This window comes from Nothobranchius furzeri, chromosome 13 (assembly GCF_043380555.1).
Source record: "Nothobranchius furzeri strain GRZ-AD chromosome 13, NfurGRZ-RIMD1, whole genome shotgun sequence".
In the NCBI taxonomy this organism is placed as follows: Eukaryota; Metazoa; Chordata; class Actinopteri; order Cyprinodontiformes; family Nothobranchiidae; genus Nothobranchius; species Nothobranchius furzeri.
In genome coordinates, this window is record NC_091753.1 from 41,663,011 (window position 1) to 41,682,875 (window position 19,865).

At 40.6% G+C, this 19,865-nt stretch overlaps 1 protein-coding gene across 1 annotated transcript in view; it reads left to right on the top strand.

The window, feature by feature from the left end:
• The first annotated feature begins 3,104 nt into the window (after positions 1-3,104).
• The window catches only part of ppp1r37 (protein phosphatase 1, regulatory subunit 37), a 52,904-nt gene continuing 36,143 nt past the window's right edge, over positions 3,105-19,865 (top strand). The window contains exon 1 of the mRNA XM_015951452.3: positions 3,105-4,070. Coding sequence (XP_015806938.1) covers positions 3,335-4,070 — 736 coding nt within the window. The 5' untranslated portion in view covers positions 3,105-3,334. The remainder of the gene's footprint in view (positions 4,071-19,865) is intronic.

Below are 19,865 nucleotides of genomic sequence, written 5' to 3' on the forward strand. Positions count from 1 at the left end.
CTCACCCTATCTCTAAGGCTGAGCCCGGCCACCCTACGGAGGAAACTCATTTCGGCCGCTTGTATCCGCGATCTCGTTCTTTCGGTCATTACCCAAAGCTCATGACCATAGGTGAGGATTGGGACGTAGATCGACCGGTAAATCGAGAGCCTGGCTTTCTGGCTCAGCTCCCTCTTCCCCACGACAGATCGGCTCAGCGTCCGCATCACTGCAGACGCCGAACCAATCCGCCTGTCGATCTCCCGATCCCTCCTACCCTCACTCGTGAACAAGACCCCGAGATACTTAAACTCCTCCACTTGAGGTAGGACCTCTCCCCCGACCCGGAGGTGGCAAGCCACCCTTTTCCGGTCGAGAACCATGGTCTCAGATTTGGAGGTGCTGATCCTCATCCCAGCCGCTTCACATTCGGCCGCGAACCTACCCAGCAAGAGCTGAAGGTCAGAGCTGGATGAAGCTAGGAGGACCACATCATCCGCAAAAAGCAGAGGCGAGATTCTCCTGCCACCAAACTCGACACACTCCACACCACGGCTGCGTCTAGAAATTCTGTCCATAAAAGTGATGAACAGAACCGGTGACAAAGGGCAGCCCTGGCGGAGTCCAACCCTCACTGGGAACAGGTCCGACTTACTACTTACTTACTTACTTCTTTAGAAGCTGTTAAATGTAATTATTTAGCTTACTCACATCAAATTGGGCCCAAAATCTCCATTTTGAGGAAGCAGCAGTCGGCGGGATCTGGCTAATTACTGGAACGACTTGGACTAAAGCCTGATTCATGCTTCTCCGTCTGCGTCAGTGCGGAGACACGCAACGTCCTTGCGTGCCTGCCGCAAGGACAGACGGAGTCGAGCTCTCTTTTCTAAACATCCGTCAGTCGAGACGGACAACGTAAGCTTGTGATTGGTCAGGACGCCGCTGTTGTTTACAGCGCTGCCATTGCGCCCTCAAAAACATAAAGAGAGCCGATGATAACAAGCGGCAGACATGGAGAAGCTTGAAGAATACCTCACGAAAAAACTCTAAAAAATGAATGTTTAGTTCCCCCGTGACTGGAGGAGTGAAAAGATGCGCAGCAAGCGTTTTATTTGTGGACGGAAATGACAGGAAACGTGGGTTTAGAGGTGGAGAGCGCATGAAGAGGTGGAGGAGAGTGAGAGACAAATATGTCCGTGTTAAAAGTCTCTTATATACACAAAAAAAACACAATATAAACACACTATCTTGGACCGATACATGACAGGATACCACAGAACAGCGCTACGCCCTCTGTTGTCCTGCCGGGCAATTGCTTTGCAACACTCTCCAGGAGACGGAGAAGTATGAGAGCAAAACGCTTCCGTCAATCCGTGCGTGTCTGTCCCTTGCGGAGCTGACGGAGAAGCATGAACCAGGCTTTATTTGTGAAATGCACTTCAAACCAGCGTAACCCGGTTCAAACTCCATCCCGGTTAAAACTCCATCAAGTTGCTGTTGTACTCGACACAACGTCACGTTATCGGCCATACATTACCTGCCATTTTTTATCGCTGAAAGTTTTATTCTAGTTTTTTCTTTTTATTCTATTTTATTCTATTTTTAATCTTATTATTCATGTTATATGTAGCACATTAGTACCGAAGCAAGTTCCTAGTTTGTGAATTGTTTGTTCACTGACAATGGCAATAAACCTATTCTGATTCTGAAAGAGTAACATGTAAAAAACACTTAACTACAAAATCTAACAGCCAAGCTACTAGAACTAAATAACTATAATACTAGAAGCTTTGCTGGGACTCTGACACAATGCTAATGCTGACTACAGCACAACTCACTTGCGGCTAATCCAGCCTCAACTGCTACAAGGCTGTTGAGACCGCAGTGATTGTATAACCTACAGCCACAGAGCTGCTACGTAGTACTTCTCTAAAATACGTAGCATTGTTCTGCCATTGGCTATAACTGACTCAAAATAAACGTGTTTTTGAGCTGAAGATGGCGCTAGACTGACGTTTTTAGACAGAATTTAGAGCTTTCAAAGAAAATGCAAAAAAATGAAAAAATAATAACTACACATGTCTAAAACACTATTAAACACTCATTTATACTAGTTATCAGCTAAAAAGGTTGATTTTGATGTGACTTGCTCTTTAAGCGTCATTATATTAATTGTACCTGACCCAAAAAACGATTTCAGATGAATATCCACTCCTGTAACAATCTGCTGAATAAAACAAGATAAACGTTTTAGTGAAAAATAATAAATTATATGTTATAAACAGTGAACTTTAATCTCAAATCACCTTGTTTTTGCAGCGTTTCAACATCCCTGCGTTTGCTGAACGTTCCCAGCGTGGTTAAGAACGTGCTGACGTAAGACGCATGAACAACAAACGGTTGTTGGACTTCAACAGGCTCGCGAGGGGTACCGCCGAACAAAAACAGGCTCAGCTGACTTCACCCAAGACCGAAATACTCTCAAACCCGTGAAGCTGGGAGTCGTGTAACTATACTTTTCTAAAAACTCAGCAGTGTTTGCCCCGCCACGGTTCTATAAAGCTACGGCTAGCTGCCGAAACGTGGTCGTTGCTCGGGAGTGTGACGCCTGTTTTTTCCGTCGCTGCCGCTGGTCGATGGTTGTGATGTGAGCAGAGTTGCAGCACGACAGAGAGGGTGAGACCTACTGGGGCTACTGTGGGAATATATTGTTTTGTCGCGAAAAAATGAACTTGAAGAAACGGACGGGCTCACCTAAAAGAAGCAGGAATGCGACCTAACTCGGGCCTGGACGTCCGGGCTAACAAACGTTAGCTCTCTTTAATTCATGTTGACTTGGTTTGGTGTCGGATTGTGAGCTCACTTTGCTACCGTAATGGAGGCACCTTGAGTGACTTATTCGTTTCGGTGTATTGGCCTGGTCATATTTATTACTGCTGATAATGTGTTGACGACTAGGTCGGTTTCTACTTGGAGCAATAGACCAGTTGACACTCAATCATTTAGTTTGCTTTGTGAATAATACTGAAACATTGTCTGTTTTGCACAGGTATAACACATTACCTGTGTTATGTTTTTTGTATGAATTTGCACTTTAAATAGTTAAATCTTTAGGATGCACCAAAGTCATTCTGTGACGTTTGGTTTTTGAAATCAATTTTTCAAAAATTCTCAATGACAAAAAAAATTCTAAAGCACTTAAAAGTGATTTGTCAATACAGGACCAGCATATGTGCCCATCTGCTCACATTTTCTGAGGCCACGAGCACAGGCAGTCTTGTTAGTTTTTGTTAGACACTTGGTTAACTTCCATTCAGTGTGGCAGTTAAAAAACAGTTTCACTGGAAATGTAAACATGAATATTGAGGAGCAGCGTATAGATTTGTGTAATCTCAAAACACAAAGCAATGATGCTACCATTGACTCAGAAGGTGTTACTCCTCCGATTTCTGAAATAATGACAGACGGTAGCACAGAAACACAAAACATCGTTCCTACAGGGGGCTCTGAAACATACCCGATGCCTCAGCTCACAGACAGTCTTCAGGTCGCTGAGAAGGACAACCAACAGGAGCAGGATGCACTAGAAATAGATGAAGTCAATGGGAATATAAAGAGCTGTACCTTGGACCCTCCTGTTGATAATCCCACCAGCTTGATCTTTTCCAATGATGAGCAGCATAAGACTGTTATTAAGGAGGAAAGAATGAAGGAGGATGTGGACAATAATTCTGCAAGCCATGTCATGGAAATAGGGGATGATGGTGGGGATATGGACATTGGTGTGGATCTCAGTCTGGACGAAAGTGGGGTGTTGGAGGCTGAATCTAGAAATGTTCATTTGAGTTCAGATAATATTCTGGACTCTGAGTCTACTCCTCAGGATACTCCAGCTGGTAGAACTGCAGAGAGCCAGGAAGATGCAGACCAAATGTGCAGCACTGAAGCTTCAGTCACTAATCAAGCCGGACTCTATCCTTTGGTGGAGGAGGGGGACGATAAACAAAAAACAACTGGCAAAAGGGTGACATTTCCTTCAGATGATGGTATTGTCTCTGGAGCAGTGGAGCCAAAGGATCCCTGGAGGCATGGTAATGTTTATCTGTTTTTGCTTGTCTACATGTGTAAATTACTTTTCTAGTAATTCTGATTTGCTTGCATAAACATGTCAGGTCACTGGGGGTTACCAGAACTGATTTTAGCAGCATTTCTGATTAGTTTGTGCCTGATAAGAAAAGTGTGATTGTATTATCGACACACAAGAGGTCTGTGAACTTCTGGGTCTTTAGGTGGAACCTTTCTTTGTCTTTCTGCTAAGCTTCTTCCTGCATGGCCCCTTTACTGTGTATTTAGTCATGGGGCAGCTCCCATTTCCCCACCTCCTTCTTATAAAAGATTGAATAGTCAGCTAAATAAATTCTCCTTGTTTCTGATTTCCAAACTGCATATTTAGGTATTGGCCCACGTTTTAGTTAAATGTGTTATATAGACTGATTTCCACCACTCCTTGAGGTGTGCCATTTTATCATGGCAAGTTCCTGTTGGTTCAATGAATGTGTCTTGGAAAGTTCATGAAGGATGTGGCACTACCATAACTTTGACTCATAGAGGATTTAGTGTTACTTGTTTCAAAGTTAGTGGCGTGGTGGAAAATTGTACAAAACTGTCTAAAATCAGCTGTAACCAGGTCTCGTTTTGCTAATTAACTGTTTTTGAGTCTCACTCCTCACAATATTAATCATTTTATATAAATGCAGTAGCCTCACGGTGGTGGAGCTGGGAGGTCTTGTGTCACTCACATTTAATCAGTATGTGAGGATAATGTACTCCATTAAAAAACAAACATACAGGCTTAACATAAAAACTGTTATTTGCTCACAGCAACTGACATCAGTTGACACAGTTACACAGTCGACTGCTGTCTGGGAAAATGAAAAATGATTTTAATTTAACTGCCAGCCTTACAATCTGCATGTTTGTGATAGAATAGAAAAGAATAGTCTTTATGGATCCCACAGTGGGGAAATTCACTTGTTACAGCAGCACCAACACTTAAAAGAATAATTTGAAGAAAAATAATAACAATGGTGAAATGAGTGTCTTTAAGGGTAATCTATCGAGTCTTTCTTTTTACCTGCATTACAGTGTATTTAACCAAAAGGTAGGCAGGACCAGTGGAAAGCTCACATATGTGGGTTGTCCTGATGTAACAAAGGGTTGTAGAAATGTTCCAAGGAAAGGAGCAAAGGTTATATTCATACTTCTTATTCTGTTGCAAAAGACCAGCCACTGACGATGACAAAACTAAAGTATTGTTAAGCGTGTGCCACTTGCCCCTTTTCTGACCCTGTAATCAGGCAGCCACAGTTTGGTTCTTAACTGGGGAAAACATCTTTAGTTAGACTGTGGGGAGCAAAGTCCAAACCAGTTAGCCAAGTTTTCTGGGCTTTGTGGAGCACATGACAAACAGTTAACTAACTAAATGACTCCACTGTATTTTTAGACAATTTATCAAACAAGTTTATCATGCTGCTTATTTAAGTTCCAAAGTTCCTTCAAGATTGGGCTTTGGGTATGGGGTAGACAGGCAGCTGATGGCTATGAACGTTATCACATGATAAAATGTTTGTCTTACCAGAATGAAACAATGTTTTCATGTTTTAGCCTGTTGTGTGTGCATAGCGGTATACTTTAAAAATGACTGAATTAGTGCTGCTCGACTAATGGAATTTTAATCACAATTACGATTTGGGTTTTAAATGATTATCAAACCAAAATGTGCCGATAGTTTGCTCCTTCTTCGCGGTTTACTTTTTCGCTGCTCTGAGTTACAAATCGAGTGCACCTCCCACATAGCATTGCCAAATTAGCAACTTTGCGCAGACTGTATTGCTGCCGTGCGGCGCCATGGCCGAGTCTATGTAGGAGTAATGCTGATTATGAATTATTCAGATGTTTGTTTCTTCAGTAGGTGAAAGGCATTTTAATTGGGTAAAAATAAGGTGATTTACTCTGACATTGTTAATTAACTGATTTATTTTATCATCAGTTTCTTTGGCTGATTTCCAACCTGTCCATTTTTTTCAGTAATAGTTTACTCTCCTTAAGATTTTATTTTGATGGATAATTTAATATGGCCAACTACCAGGAAAGGAAATTTTCAAGCATCAAACTGTTAATTTGGCAGCTCGCTATCCTTGTGGTCTGATTTTATTCTAATACTGCTGAAGGATGCCCAGATATACGTATAAATAACCAATAATAGAAATCCATTCATCAAGGAGTTGTCCGTACCATGAGCAATTTATAAATACCAAAATACATTTCTATGTATTTCTAAATGTTTCTAAATCATCTACAATACATTTAAATACATTCAAAACAAAATTCAGCCTGATTGGGTCTAAATGAAAGCTATTTCAGTGATGCATTTAATGCAGTTTTAACAGCGATTCAGACGTTTCTGGGGAGGTGTCTTTTGTCTGAAATTTTCTCAGGCCTCAGTATATTCACAGTTTATCCACACCTTTCATCTGCAAGTCTAGTGTTGGTTCAGCTATCTCCTTGTCTCGTTTCATTTGTCAAAAACTTAACTGTGAAATGAGCTCTTAAAGCCTGGAGCTTTATTCACAGAGTTGTAAGTTCAGACAACAGCGAAGAATATTGCTGAGAAATATTTGCATAGGAACCAACATTTGGCCTAATATGTACAAGAAAGTGAGCGTCTGAAATGAAATGGTCTACAGTAGGTTGCCATTCAGAGTAAGCACTTGATTTGAGAGGGAATAGTCTCAGAGGAGCATTAGTAGGCAGCTAAGGAGTCAAATTTCCATGTGCTTCTTGGCACTTGTATTTTCAAGTGTTATCTGGTTTTGTGGTTTCAACAGTCATGCAATATGTGAGGCTAGAATTAAAGAGAAACACTAGCCACGTTTACATGCGCATATTTAATCGGATTGAATGCCCATTCAGATTGAAAATTCTGCATGTAAACATGTCAATCAGAATATTCTGATCCGATTCGGCCCGATCGGATTGAAATTTCAATCCGATTGAGAGAGGTGGTTTATTCCGTTCTTCATTCCGATTGACGTGCATGTGCACAGCCATTCGGATTGTTGGGGTAAAACAATGCCCACTGCGCATGTGTGCAACAGCCAGCGGGCCTCTCCGCTGTCATTTGGACTGCCTGACTTCAAAAATGACGGTGTAATTAACAAGCGGCGGCTTTTAAATCCGACAACAAGCCGTCCCGTTTCAGTAATATTTAATTCAGAACTTGCATTTTGTGGAAGTAAAATAAAAATCTGATTATTGCACAAATCATTCGACAAAGATGTTCAAATCTTTACTGGAAATACGCAGGTTTATCGTGGGGGTTGCAGCGCACGGATCCCCGTTTCTGTCAGCTTTGAACACAGCAGCTTCTGCAGCAGGTGATGGAGACACGCTTGTAAAGAACACAGGATAATCTGGGTTTTACAGACCTGATTGGAGGCTGATGTTGGGTAGGAAAACGTCCTCGGTTAAATACTCTGGACGACAGTAAAGTCCGTGTTCGTTAAAAGCACGTAAACGCAGATGACCTGAGATGCGGTTCGTTAATGATGAACACAGGCTTCTAAACTTTCTGAACATCTTCTGTTATTTTGTTTGAACAGATTTTTCTCAACAGTTTCAGCTGATCGTCACATGTTATTAATAATAAGCCACAACAGAGCTCAATAATAAAACATGAGGCTAACCCACCCCCCACCCCCCACCCCCGCTCTGTGCCGCAGCGCAGCGCAACATCTGTCAATTCAGACCTGCGGACCAGCTGATCAAGAGGCAGACATAACCCTCCCTTATTTTAATCAACAATAAAATGCAGCAAAGCATATATCTGCAGTTATTCACTGAAGAAAACGTAACTTCTATGAGCTAAATAAAAATATTAAATTGAATAAATGGATCAGGAAAGCAGGAAGAATGGTTATTTCTGTTTTTACATTTTTCTTTTCGTTTCATGGCGTTTGTTTACAATTTTTCTTTCGTGAAAGGCAACTCTGCGCATGCTCAACCTATTTAATCGGATTAAATGCTTGGTGCATATGTACGCACGGCATGATCGGATCATTTCAGTTCGTGTCCATGTGAACAGAGATTCGGAAATTCCGATCAACCAAGATTTCAATCGGATTGAGGAAATTTGCCACATGAAAACGCAGCTATTGATGTACAGCAGCTCTACTGGTGAAAACGGACTTTGAGCTTCATTTTGTTCCCATACACATTAGGGCCGAACGATTAATTGCATATGCAATTAAATTGCGATGTGACAAAAGGAGATTTTCTAATCGCAAAGGTTGCAATTTGACTGGCAGTGAGTGGTTAGCACAATGCTAATATACATTGAAAAACCCATAGGGATGCTAATGCTAATATCGCCGATTACATTCTTACAAATTACGAATTAGGAACGTGACTAATTATTACATTTGGAGTCTAAAAAAAAGTAAAAACTCTTATTAATCAATTAAGTACAGACAGATATTTTAGTAAAGCTAGAAAACTGTTAGAGACTTTAACTCCACTGGCTAGCAGCTATGAACGAAATTGAACTACGGAAGCTCTGCATGGACAAAACGTCAAAAACTCTAAAATCAAAATACTTCAATAAATGGGACACACCTCCTGCAAATCAATTTTCACAATTGATGCTAATATCTATGGTTCTTCAATGTATGTGCTCCTGGCTGCAAAGCATTGTACCATAAAATACAAAATTTTGTTTTTACTTGTGTTTATGTAGACAAATAAACTTGTTGATATATGTTGATAAATATGTAGATTAGGGTTGTCACGGTATGAAAATTTAACCTCACGGTTATTGTGACCAAAATTATCACGGTTTTCGGTATTATCGCGGTATTTTTTAAACGGTGTTGCATATGTTCAGAAAGCATTGATAGTCCTGTTCTACACAAACTGAAATAGTTCTGAAAAGGTTTAACAGTGTTTATTAAACCTAAAATAACACAAAGCCTTAGCAAAAGTGCAACTTTTCACAAGTAAAGGAACAAATAGCTTATTTTTCTGGAACTTGTTACAGTAGTCAGTGCAGGTTTAAATTATACAAATCCAAACATTCAAAACATAAACAATATGTAAACAAATCAAAGAAACACCACTTGTTTTCTCATATACTTGTTTTCTTCATTATCAAAATGAAAATATAAAACTCCAGTCCACACTTGACTTGAGCACTGTACAAGTCAACCATAAAAAATATGTATTTAAAATAAATATCCACTTTAAACAAATTACTAAAATAACTACTACACTATGTAATCAAATCCAAATGTTCAAGTATAAATGGCATTGAATAAGTAAACAAATCCATGACAAGGAACTAATTGTATATTTCTCTTCATCATCAACAAATAAGATGCTTCATCCAGCAACAGGGTGTCCGTGACACGGTTTAAATGCTGGCAGAGGACGCTGCGGCTGCAGTATATAGTGACTCGTTGCATTCTCCCTCAACCAAAAGTCCTCACGTCATGCATTTCAGCTAAAATGCTAATGTTATCTTACCTTGCACTGGCTGTGGAGACGTGGGTGATCGTCACGCAGATGTGCCATGAGATTTGAAGTGTTGCTGCCTTCTGCAGACACTTGTTTCCTGCACGTTCTGCAAACGGGATAGCCGTCTTCTATTAACTGTCCCTCAGCATTTTTCAGAAATCCCAAATATGCCCATACTTCCGATTTAGTCTTCTTTGAGGGCTGATGGATGTCCTGGGCGCTGCCGTCGCCTCCTTCGGCCATTATTTCAGCTTCAAAGTTTTGGTGCCGTTGCAAATTAAAAAGTGCGTGTGCGCGCAGCGGGAACTTCAGCTGAAGCGACGGTGGCTGGTAAGGGTCATCGCGCCGAAACCGCGGCCACGGTAAACCCACCGAGATAATATAGTTTTTTAAAAACTGGACGGTTATTTTTATTGTCAACTTTTTTACCGGGGTTTACCGCTATACCGGTTACCGTGACAACCCTAATGTAGATACATAAACTTGTTTATATTCAGTACAAGTTACATAGATTATTTATTTTATTTTTATTTTTTTGCTTCCGTTAGTTGAAAAATGAGAAAAGCCCCTTGAGAAAATAATCATGAATTAAATCGCAATTGCAATATTGAAGAAAAAAAATTGCAATTAGATTTTTTTCCAAAATCGTTCTGCCCTTATACACATCATAAGGACAGTAAAATGTGTGATTTTCTCTCTCTCTCTCTCTCTCTCTCTCTCTCTCTCTCTCTCTCACTCTCTCACTCTCTCACTCTCTCTCTCACACACACACACACACACACACACACACACACACACACAGGTTGCATAATGATTTGGGGAGTTTCCTTACCTCCCTGGGTCAGTACTTGAGGGATGCTTGTTTTTTCTCTTGACCAAAGCAAATACTTCATCATATCCTGACATTCCTCGGCTTCTGCGTGTGCTTCATACCTTCCACCACCTCCTCTGTTTCTTTGTATTCCCAACAGGCAAGACCAGTGTAGGAGCAGCTCCAGTTTTTTTTTATTGGCACAGTGCACATCATGATAAAAGTGCCTGATCATGCTTGATGTGCAAAGGTATTAGTTTTAGCAGACTCATTAATTAAAACACAATAGTGCTAGAGATGGGAATTGATAAGTTTTTATTAATATCTGTGACATTGTCCATTCTGTTTATCGATCCAATGATCAATTCCAGAGTAGTTCAGTAGGTGGAAAAAAACTAATAGCTCATGGCCTCCTGCATTATAACTGTAGGTTTACTTATGATAAATCATTAGTTGTACCTGTATCGGTTGGAAAGCTCTTTCCAAATGTTCTCCTTTATGCTCCATGTGAAGGCAGAGTCATCTTCTTGTTTGGTGTAGTGTTTCTGTAGCTTTTGCAGAGTGGGAAAAATCTCACCACAAATCGGGCTTTAGTCACTGGAGTCTGCTAGTGTGGAGGTGTGTATATAAGGTAAATGATACTAACTTGATAGGCTGTGTTAGTTGATTAGTTACCTGCAGTATTAACAGGAGAGGATGTGTGAACGACACCGCTGATGCTGCATTGAAATTCACTTATCCGGAGCGGATCAAAACACATCATTACCTCGAAAGCCCGATTCATGTGTCAGTGCAGAGACACGCAACACCATTATCCGTCCTTGCAGGCCTGCTGGAGAGCCCCGCAAGGACGTACGGAGTCGAGCTCTCTTTTCTAAACATCTGTCCGTCGAGACGGAGAACGCAAACTTGTGATTGGTCAGGGCACCGCTGTCATCTACACCACCGCCATTGCGCCCTCAAAACCATAAAGAGAGCCGAGAATAACTAGCGACAGACACGGAGAAGCTTGAAGAATGCCTCGCGAAAAAACTCTAAAAAATATGAACTTTTAATTCCCCCGTGACTGGAGGAGTGAAAAGATGCGCAGCAAGCGTTTTATTTGTGGACGGAAATGACAGGAAACGTGGGTTTAGAGGTGGCAAGCCCATGAAGAGGTGGAGGAGAATGAGAGACAAATTTGTCAGTGTTAAAAATTCTCTTATATACAAAAAAAACTAAACACACTATCTTGGACCGGATACATGACAGGATACCACAGAACAGCGCTACGCCCTCTGTTGTTCTGGCGGAAAATTGCTTTGCAACACTCCCCAGGAGACGGAGAAGTATGAGGGCAAAATGTCTCTGTCTGTGCATGCGTGTCTCTCCCTGTTAGAGCTGACGGAGAAGCATGTATCAGGCTTAAGTTTTCGCATGTTTTGTGCCCAAATGCTTTTTCCTTCTCTTGATGAAATATCTACTATGCAATTATTGCAAGTTACCCTATTATCCTTTCTAGTAAAGTATAACCAAACTTTTGAGCGTTTGTGCCGTTTAGACACCATGTCCGCTACACAGCCTGCGTGGTGACGTCATTCGCGTCGACTGGAGTTGAGTTGATAAGGGGAATTGTTTGAAAGAGTGGCGAACGATTCCTAGGAATTGAAACAATGGGAACCGGTTCTCAACAAGAACCGGTTTTCGATTCCTAACCCTAAAATAGTGCACATATTCAATTTTTAAAGACACAATGTGTAGTTTTTAACAGTTAATCTCTGGAGATATCCATCAAAATGTTGTTGAAAATGAATTAAGTGATCAGTCAAAGATACTTTATTAATTCCAGAGGGAATTGATGCCCAGCTGTTGAAAAATATTGGTGGCTTCGTAACATATAACCAGAAAAATCAGGTCTAAAATACATGGGAGCGGGTCTAAGTCTCTGGGGATGCCGTATTGGATGCAGTGTTTGCTGGAGGTTGCGCTCCCAAGGATTTTTGACCCCAATGGGGTTGGTAAGGTCTTACTCGAACACAAAAATGCTGCTTGCTTGCAATGATTTAGGGATCATTGCCCTCCATCGCCAGGGAAAATGCACATTGTCACTTTAATGTGCGTGTTTATTAATAATCACTTGACTGCATTTTGCTATGCACTAAACCTTTTAATGTTATTTTTCATTTTAAAGTCAACCTAACTACCTGGCCTACATTATACTCAATTTCATGTTACTGTTTTTCCCTAGACCCCGCATGAAGTATTGGTTATTGTGCCTGGCCAAATTACAAACTTGAAAGCAAACCTTTGGAGTAAAGCGCTGACAAAAGCATTGTAAAATTACCACAGACAAGTGCAGGGTTTTGTGGTCCATTAAAGCCATAGGTTTTGTAAGTCATTCCAACAGAACATTAAAACATTTGATTGTTGAACTACAAGTAGGGTTGGGCATCGAGAATCTAGCATCGATTGGAACCGGTTCCAACTGTTCATTTTTCCCGGAATCGCTCAACGTTTTTTATTTCGATTCCTAGTGTGCAGACGGAAGAGGAATTTGCGGCCGATCTCCGTGAAAAATAAATGTGATCTGCAAATTGTGATCAATGCTTTTCAGAGCTGATCACACCAGCTGTCTGTCTGCAGCACCGAGTCCTCCCTCCCCCCAGCCGGCGCGCAGCGGCCAGATATAAACAAACGCGTCTGCCGAACTTTTACTCCGTAATGTAAACTTTAAGTCCTGCAGCGTAGGGGAAACTTGTTAAAATACGTCAACAGGGTGGATTTAATAGAAGCTTAAAGAACAAACTCTGGATGTTGTGAGGTCAGTTTGTCTCACTGCAGAAATAAAAACACACACGGAGCATCAGCAGTCAGACACGTGGGCGTCGGTAGGCTGAACAATAACCTGTAGAATAATTAGCCATCATACTAGAGCAGCCTCTCTGTGGTGGACCACACCAGCTTCTGCCACAATAAATAACTATAATAATAATAATAATAAATCACACACAAAGCTGTAAACATTTTAATTTTCTTTCTGAACTATTTCTGTTGAGAGTTTTAATGTGTAAAATCTGTTAGTTTGTTACTGACAGCAGCTACATTTAAGTTTCACCTTCTGTTCTGACTGAATGCTTCTGCAGCATGAAGGTGTAGTTCTCAGTCATCCTGGACATGATCATCATGAGAGTTTTAGCTGAAAACAGCTGGACGTTTCTGGATATGTTTGACACATTTAGCCTCTCATCCCAGAGGCTTCTTCCAGACTTTGGTTGTGGTCAGAAACAAACACACTGGTGCTGTGCTGCAAGTCTTTATCTTTTTTCTCCAAACATATTTTTGTCTAAATGAAGGTAATGTTGTTGTTCATGTTGAAGTTGAGATTATTTCATCAAGTAGGACCTGTGGTTAGCTGGCTCATGTTAAACATGTCGTCTTCAAAGAATCTGAATCGGGAATCGATAAGAACCGGAATCGAAACGAGGAATTGGAATCGGAATCGTTCTAAATCAAACAATGCCAACCCTAACTACAAGTTTAGCCACATTTTTACGTACATATGTTAAAGTTCTGCTTTTTCTTTTGCATCGAGATGACGATGTAGAATCCAACGGAGGCATATCTTGTGCTAAATTATCCATGTTGCTTTTATCAAATGTCTGGCGTTTCTGCTCATTTTCCATTAAACTGACAAATATGGGCCGAGGTCACTGGGGCAGAAAGACATGGAAATAGTAAACCACTGACACAGATTTAGATCTGGCTCCCTGCTTTATGCTGACTTTCATCTTTCATTCACAGTAGCTGCATTAAAATGCAAAGCAATTAAAAAGGAAAAGTACTTAAACACAATTTACTCATGTCAGTGGTTTTGCAGTGAGACTTTAATTGCATCTGTATATTCTATACAAGCATAATTTGATATTCAAAGTATTTTGGGTCTATCGGCAGAATCAGGATCAGTTTTTTCTCAGCAGACACGTTTAATGCCATAGTATAAATATGTATTTAAATACTTACTATTTTCTCTAAATTCATTGGTGCTGATATTTTTGTCTTGTTTTTGCATACATACACTTTCACCTTTTGTTTTTTCCTGTGTATTTAAGAAGTAAGCATGTGTCTGTGTTTGTTTTCTGCTGAACCCTGCTCTGTGACTTTTTGTCTGTCTTTGCTGTGACCTTGAAATGCAATAATTTTACAAACAAGGCGAGTGATTCATGGTGGGTGCAGCGAACAGTTTTGCAGCGTCTTTCCTCGTCGAACAGGAATTTCTTGCTCTTCTCTCATACTCCAGCTTTTCTCACCTGTATTAAGTCTTAAAGTGATGAATGACCACACAGTTCTCAGAAGATTCATGCATTTAAAGTTAATGCACAGGCGCACAATTCTGATTTCTAGCGTAAATCTAATTTTTAGCTGAGAGGTTGTTCTGAACAGACAATTATTGTTGTGTTACTAAATCCTGGAAATCCACATGAACATGTTGTGGTAATGTTTAATAACCTCCTGTAGTTGCTGTGTCAGCATTTATGTGCAAGAAAACCCAACACACTATGATCTACGTGGATCAGTACCCTGTGATTTGGGAACCAGTGTTGTGTGATTGTGTGTAATATTAGGCTTTTGTTAAAAGCTTGGTGGTTTGTAGGTGCTTTTCCCACCAGTCTTCTATTTTAAACATTGATCTGGAAGCAGTTAGTTGGAATACATCCCTTTGTTTGTAATCAAACTGATTGTAATATAATCTCTAAGCACTGGCATCCCCCTAGACTGCAGAGAATTATCACCTGTTTGTATTTTGAGGATTATTATTGTCTTCTTTTGGAAGCTAGTTCAAACACTTGGCCTTGCCTTTTTTTTTACTGCTGTGTGTTAATGATGCTGCTGCCACAACACAGGACACAGCACACAGCAGTGTGAAATGGCACTGAACAGGATGGGAGAATGGGAGGGCAAGACTATTTTGATCACTGACGCCTGCATGTTAAGTAGGCAGCTCTTTTGTTCTGATGCCAACGTTTCCAAAATTTTGCTGAAAATTTGTCCTGGCATGTTATAGAAGTCGTGGACCAAAAAATATCAAAGTCACCAGAAATTTTTTATTTTGTTCGTCAGTTTGACAGAAAAATAAACACTTATGGAAAGAATTATGTATGCATTTTACAAATTATGCATTTATTTGTAATAGGGCTGCAACAACGAATCGATAAAATTCGATGAAGAAATGCGTTGGCAAAGCTTTTCGTCATCGATTCATTAAGTTGTGCAACCTTTAAGTAACAGTCAATGCGCGTAGCTCATCTGATGCGGTATCAGAGCATACCGAGGAAGATCAGAACGAGAGGCACATATATGTCGCACGTGTAATTATTGTGCAAGGAAGATGCCTTTTACTGGCACACAATGTGCTAATCTAGGTGCTGTGGAGGAAAACGGAGAAACCAACAAAGACACAAAGGCAGAAACAGTCCAAAGTTTGGGATGAAAAGTGTAACTACAAGCAGATTAGCTAATGCTAGTGAGTAGCAGGCTTACAATCAAATGGGTTCCAAAAAAACAAGACTGTTTAGAATATCTAAACTCTAGAAGCAGAAGAAAAGTCCCCATCGTCATCCTGTTCATTAGCTGTCTGCAGCTCTACGGAGCAGAACCAGTGTCGCTGCCGTCAGGTTGCTGCTTCGAGTCTGCTCTGCCCAACACCGCTGAAGGAATACGGCAAGCCACTGTAGCGTTTAATTCACAAACGCATCTATCTGTGAACTTAATTTTAACTGGATTATTGTTAACACATACATAATGGATTTGTCACCATTCCATTTTAGGCAGGAGAAATTAAATGTTAGTAGCATTTTAGTAGCTTACTACTGAACATGTTAATGAAATGCATAACATTTTCCTCATCATAGTTTAATTATGGATATATTTAGGTGACGGCATGTTGTTTTGCACGCTATTGAACCGTTTTCTATATGTTCTGTTGTTAAAGTAAAGGAAGAAGAGAAAAGGTTTTAACCTAGCAATGTTTAAATTGGGGGGGGGGGGAATATATATATATATATATATATATATATACACATTCCTGATCAGGTTTTTTGCATTCAAGTCCAAATAATTTTATTTTGAGAATCTACTGATACAGAGTATCGATCTTTTATTTCAATAAAGAAAGCGAAGAAACACATCCAGAATGTTTATTTTTTATTTAATTAACTTTATTTCAAAATTTTAACTACTCTGTTAACAAACAGAGCACAGTCGTGTTCTGCTGTTAAAGTAAAGGAAGGAGAGAGAAAATGCTTCCCTAGAAATTTTATAATTTTCCTGTTTAATCCAATTGAGTGGAAACCCCATCCGATTTATCGATGATCCAAATGATCATTTGTTGCAGCCCTAATTTGTAAGCCCTGATGAATGTAAAGCTGTTTTGTAGGTGCTTCGTGCTTCGAATCCAATCATTCTTGGTCAGTGCGCCCCAGGGCAGCTGTGGCTACATCGTAGCTCATCACCATCAGTGTGTGAATGTGTGTGAATGGATGAATGATACACTATAGTGTAAAGCGCTTTGGAGTCCTCACTCTGAGAGGCGCTATGCAAATGCAGGTCATTTATCATTTATCTTGTTAGTGCAACATTTTTTTAAAAGACTTACCTGCCAACACAGTTTCTTGTTTGTCAACTAAAATTTATTTTTTCTGCTTTTAAATTATAAACTTTAGGTGACTTATTTCCCCAGAGTTGTACTATGTATACATGTTTTTTCACCCTCCTATGACTATGCTGTTCTCTTAAAGGGAACCCAGGTTACAAAACTTTGCGGTTCTTAAAAGATAAATGTTGGCATAAGTTATATTAAAATGGTGGGAAAAAAACGTAATGTCTTCATTTTTATAAAATTTGTAAAAATAGTTTAATTCGTATGTCACCATTGTTGTTAGCGTCACACTGCACTCTGGGTAGTGACGTCATATGGTTGCACCGGCCGGCTTTGGGACCCTGTAGGGACCGTTCAGCGACATCAACATGTCATCTGTTCAGCCTTTTCAAATTGAACCAGAGCGAAACATTAATGAGGACATCACTGACGATGTTTCACAAAACGAGCATCAAAATGAAGGGTGAGATGAAGCGAGTGCAGGACGAAGCAGGTGGTGCATGTGCGTTTGTCAAGAGCTCACATTTTTGTCAGCAGAAGTTAACAGTAAGCTATCGTGTGATCAAACTTATTCAATTATGAATGATTTTGGAGAAGATTAGCATCCAGAGCTGTCGTGTGCTTTATAGATGATTAGGATATTCAGTGAAACGACTGAAATCATTTTTGCAGATATTATATATGTGGAGAACACTGTATTGCTACACTTACTGCTTGTTTTTCTGACGGGAGAGGTGAATGTTCAGCTTCATCCGAGACGAGTGGCGTGTCCGATGGTTCGCCCAACATGACAGAAGCAGAAGCTGCAGGAGCAGGTTGTCGGCTCAGGAGAGCGTCCAGCATCTCTTGTCTCTCCGAGGGTATTTAGGCTCCTTGTGTGGGGAAATGGTCAGTAAACCATTTAGTTTCCGCCTTCTCTTATACCCAGCTGGTCTGGTGAGCTCTTTAAGTAGTTGTGGTCTACTATAAGCCTCAAACGCATCAGGAGAAAAATGTTGGGAACACAGCCGTGGATCTTTGGGAAGTTGTGTCCACAAGGCATCTTCCCACTGCTTTCTCCTCTTCTTGCCAGTGGGAAAGCTGTGTAAACTCGCATCACTCCCCTTGTTGCCCTCTGACTGGAAATTACATCCAAAAGCAGCACAATGCGGCATTTTACTTAATTATTAATACAGTGAGCGCGTAAACAAACACTAGCGTCAATGGCTATTCTTCCAAGAGCAACCAATATATGTCATCGCCCCAGAGTGCATTGTGTGTAAAACATGGCGCCCTACGTATGTCCAAAAATGTACCAAATATTATAGATTAATAAATAAGCAGAAATTTTTGTGTGTTTCTAACATAGTTTGGTACAACAGAAAACTTGTGGCTTATTAGGGCATACATGTCCTCATAGCTGGAGTTCATTTTAAAATGTCAGTTATGGTTTTGCTAGGGCTGGGTGGTAAGACATCAAATCAATATCATGATCGGTTAAACAGTTCACCTTGATAACAATAAACATGTCTACCTGCACAGTGGCAGTTAGAGGGAGCAGTAGTAGATTTGGTGGAGGAGAAAAATCTTTCAACAACATTTGTAATTGTTCGCTGCCGTCGACGTCTGCCAGCCGCTAGTCACTGCCCCGCCCACCTCTTTAACATTCATATCATTTTCCATTTCCTCACCATCTTTCCTTTCTTGTTACAGACAGGATGGTGTAGAATCGTGTGACTAAAGCTTGGTTTATGCTTGACGCATTCAATTTCCGCGCAGTGATGCGGCTTGCGGATGGAACGCGCTTCACAACTCGCAGCGTTTATGGTTTGTGCGGCTCGTCTCTGCGGTGAGCCAATATTCTCCCAAACTGAACGGGGCAGCATGGAGCTCTACAGCATGCATCCAACACTACACCATAGTATAGGGCTGGGCGATATGGACCAAAACTTATATCTCAATATCTTTAAGCTGAATTCCGATATACGATATATATCTCGATATTTTTCCTCCTGTAAACTGTTGACAAGTTAACTCACTTCAAGCTCTTGAGAAATTATATACATAAATCAGTAGGTTAAATGCATAAAAATGAATTGATTCTTGTCAAACTTTAACCATAGTGCCTATTCTCTACCAGTCTGAGCTTTAGTAACACAGGTACAGCTGTCTGCTAACACACACACACACACACACACACACACACACACACACACAGACAGTTGAGAGCCAGAGATGTATCGAATGTCCCACAGGCACTTTTTAATTATATATTTATAATTAATGTAAAATTATTTAAATTTCATCTAGAGGTGGCCCATATTGACTACGTTTACATGCAGCCAATATCCGGGTTATGATCGGGTTAAGGTCGGTATTCGGGTTTCTGAGTTGATCAGAATAACCCGTTTACAAGCATAAATGGAAAGAGTTACCCCCTAACTTGCATAACCCGATTTAAAAGTGGACGTTGGGGTAGTGTCAGGATGTATGGACTACGTCAAGACGCAATATGCGTCATATTTCGCTGTCTCTGTACTTTCGGCCGTCAACAAAAGACATAATGTTCATACTTTTCACCAGACCGATGAAGACAGGTTTCCTCGTCACTCCAAAAGTGTGGTGCTGTGCCGCGACTTGCCATGTTGCTCCCAACTTGTTGTTTACCTCCGGTGTTCTGGCGCATACAAGATGTCTCGCTACTCAAAAGACCAAGATTCCTTGCGAACAGAGCATGCGCAGAACACACACTTTGATGGGGAAATCCCGATATGCGTTTACACGACCAAACATTCGGGTTAGAACAGGGTTACCCCAGGTGTAGTAACCGGGTTTTTAAAAACCCGGTTATGAGCATATCCGGGTTTTTGGCTGTGTTTACATGGCCGTGCG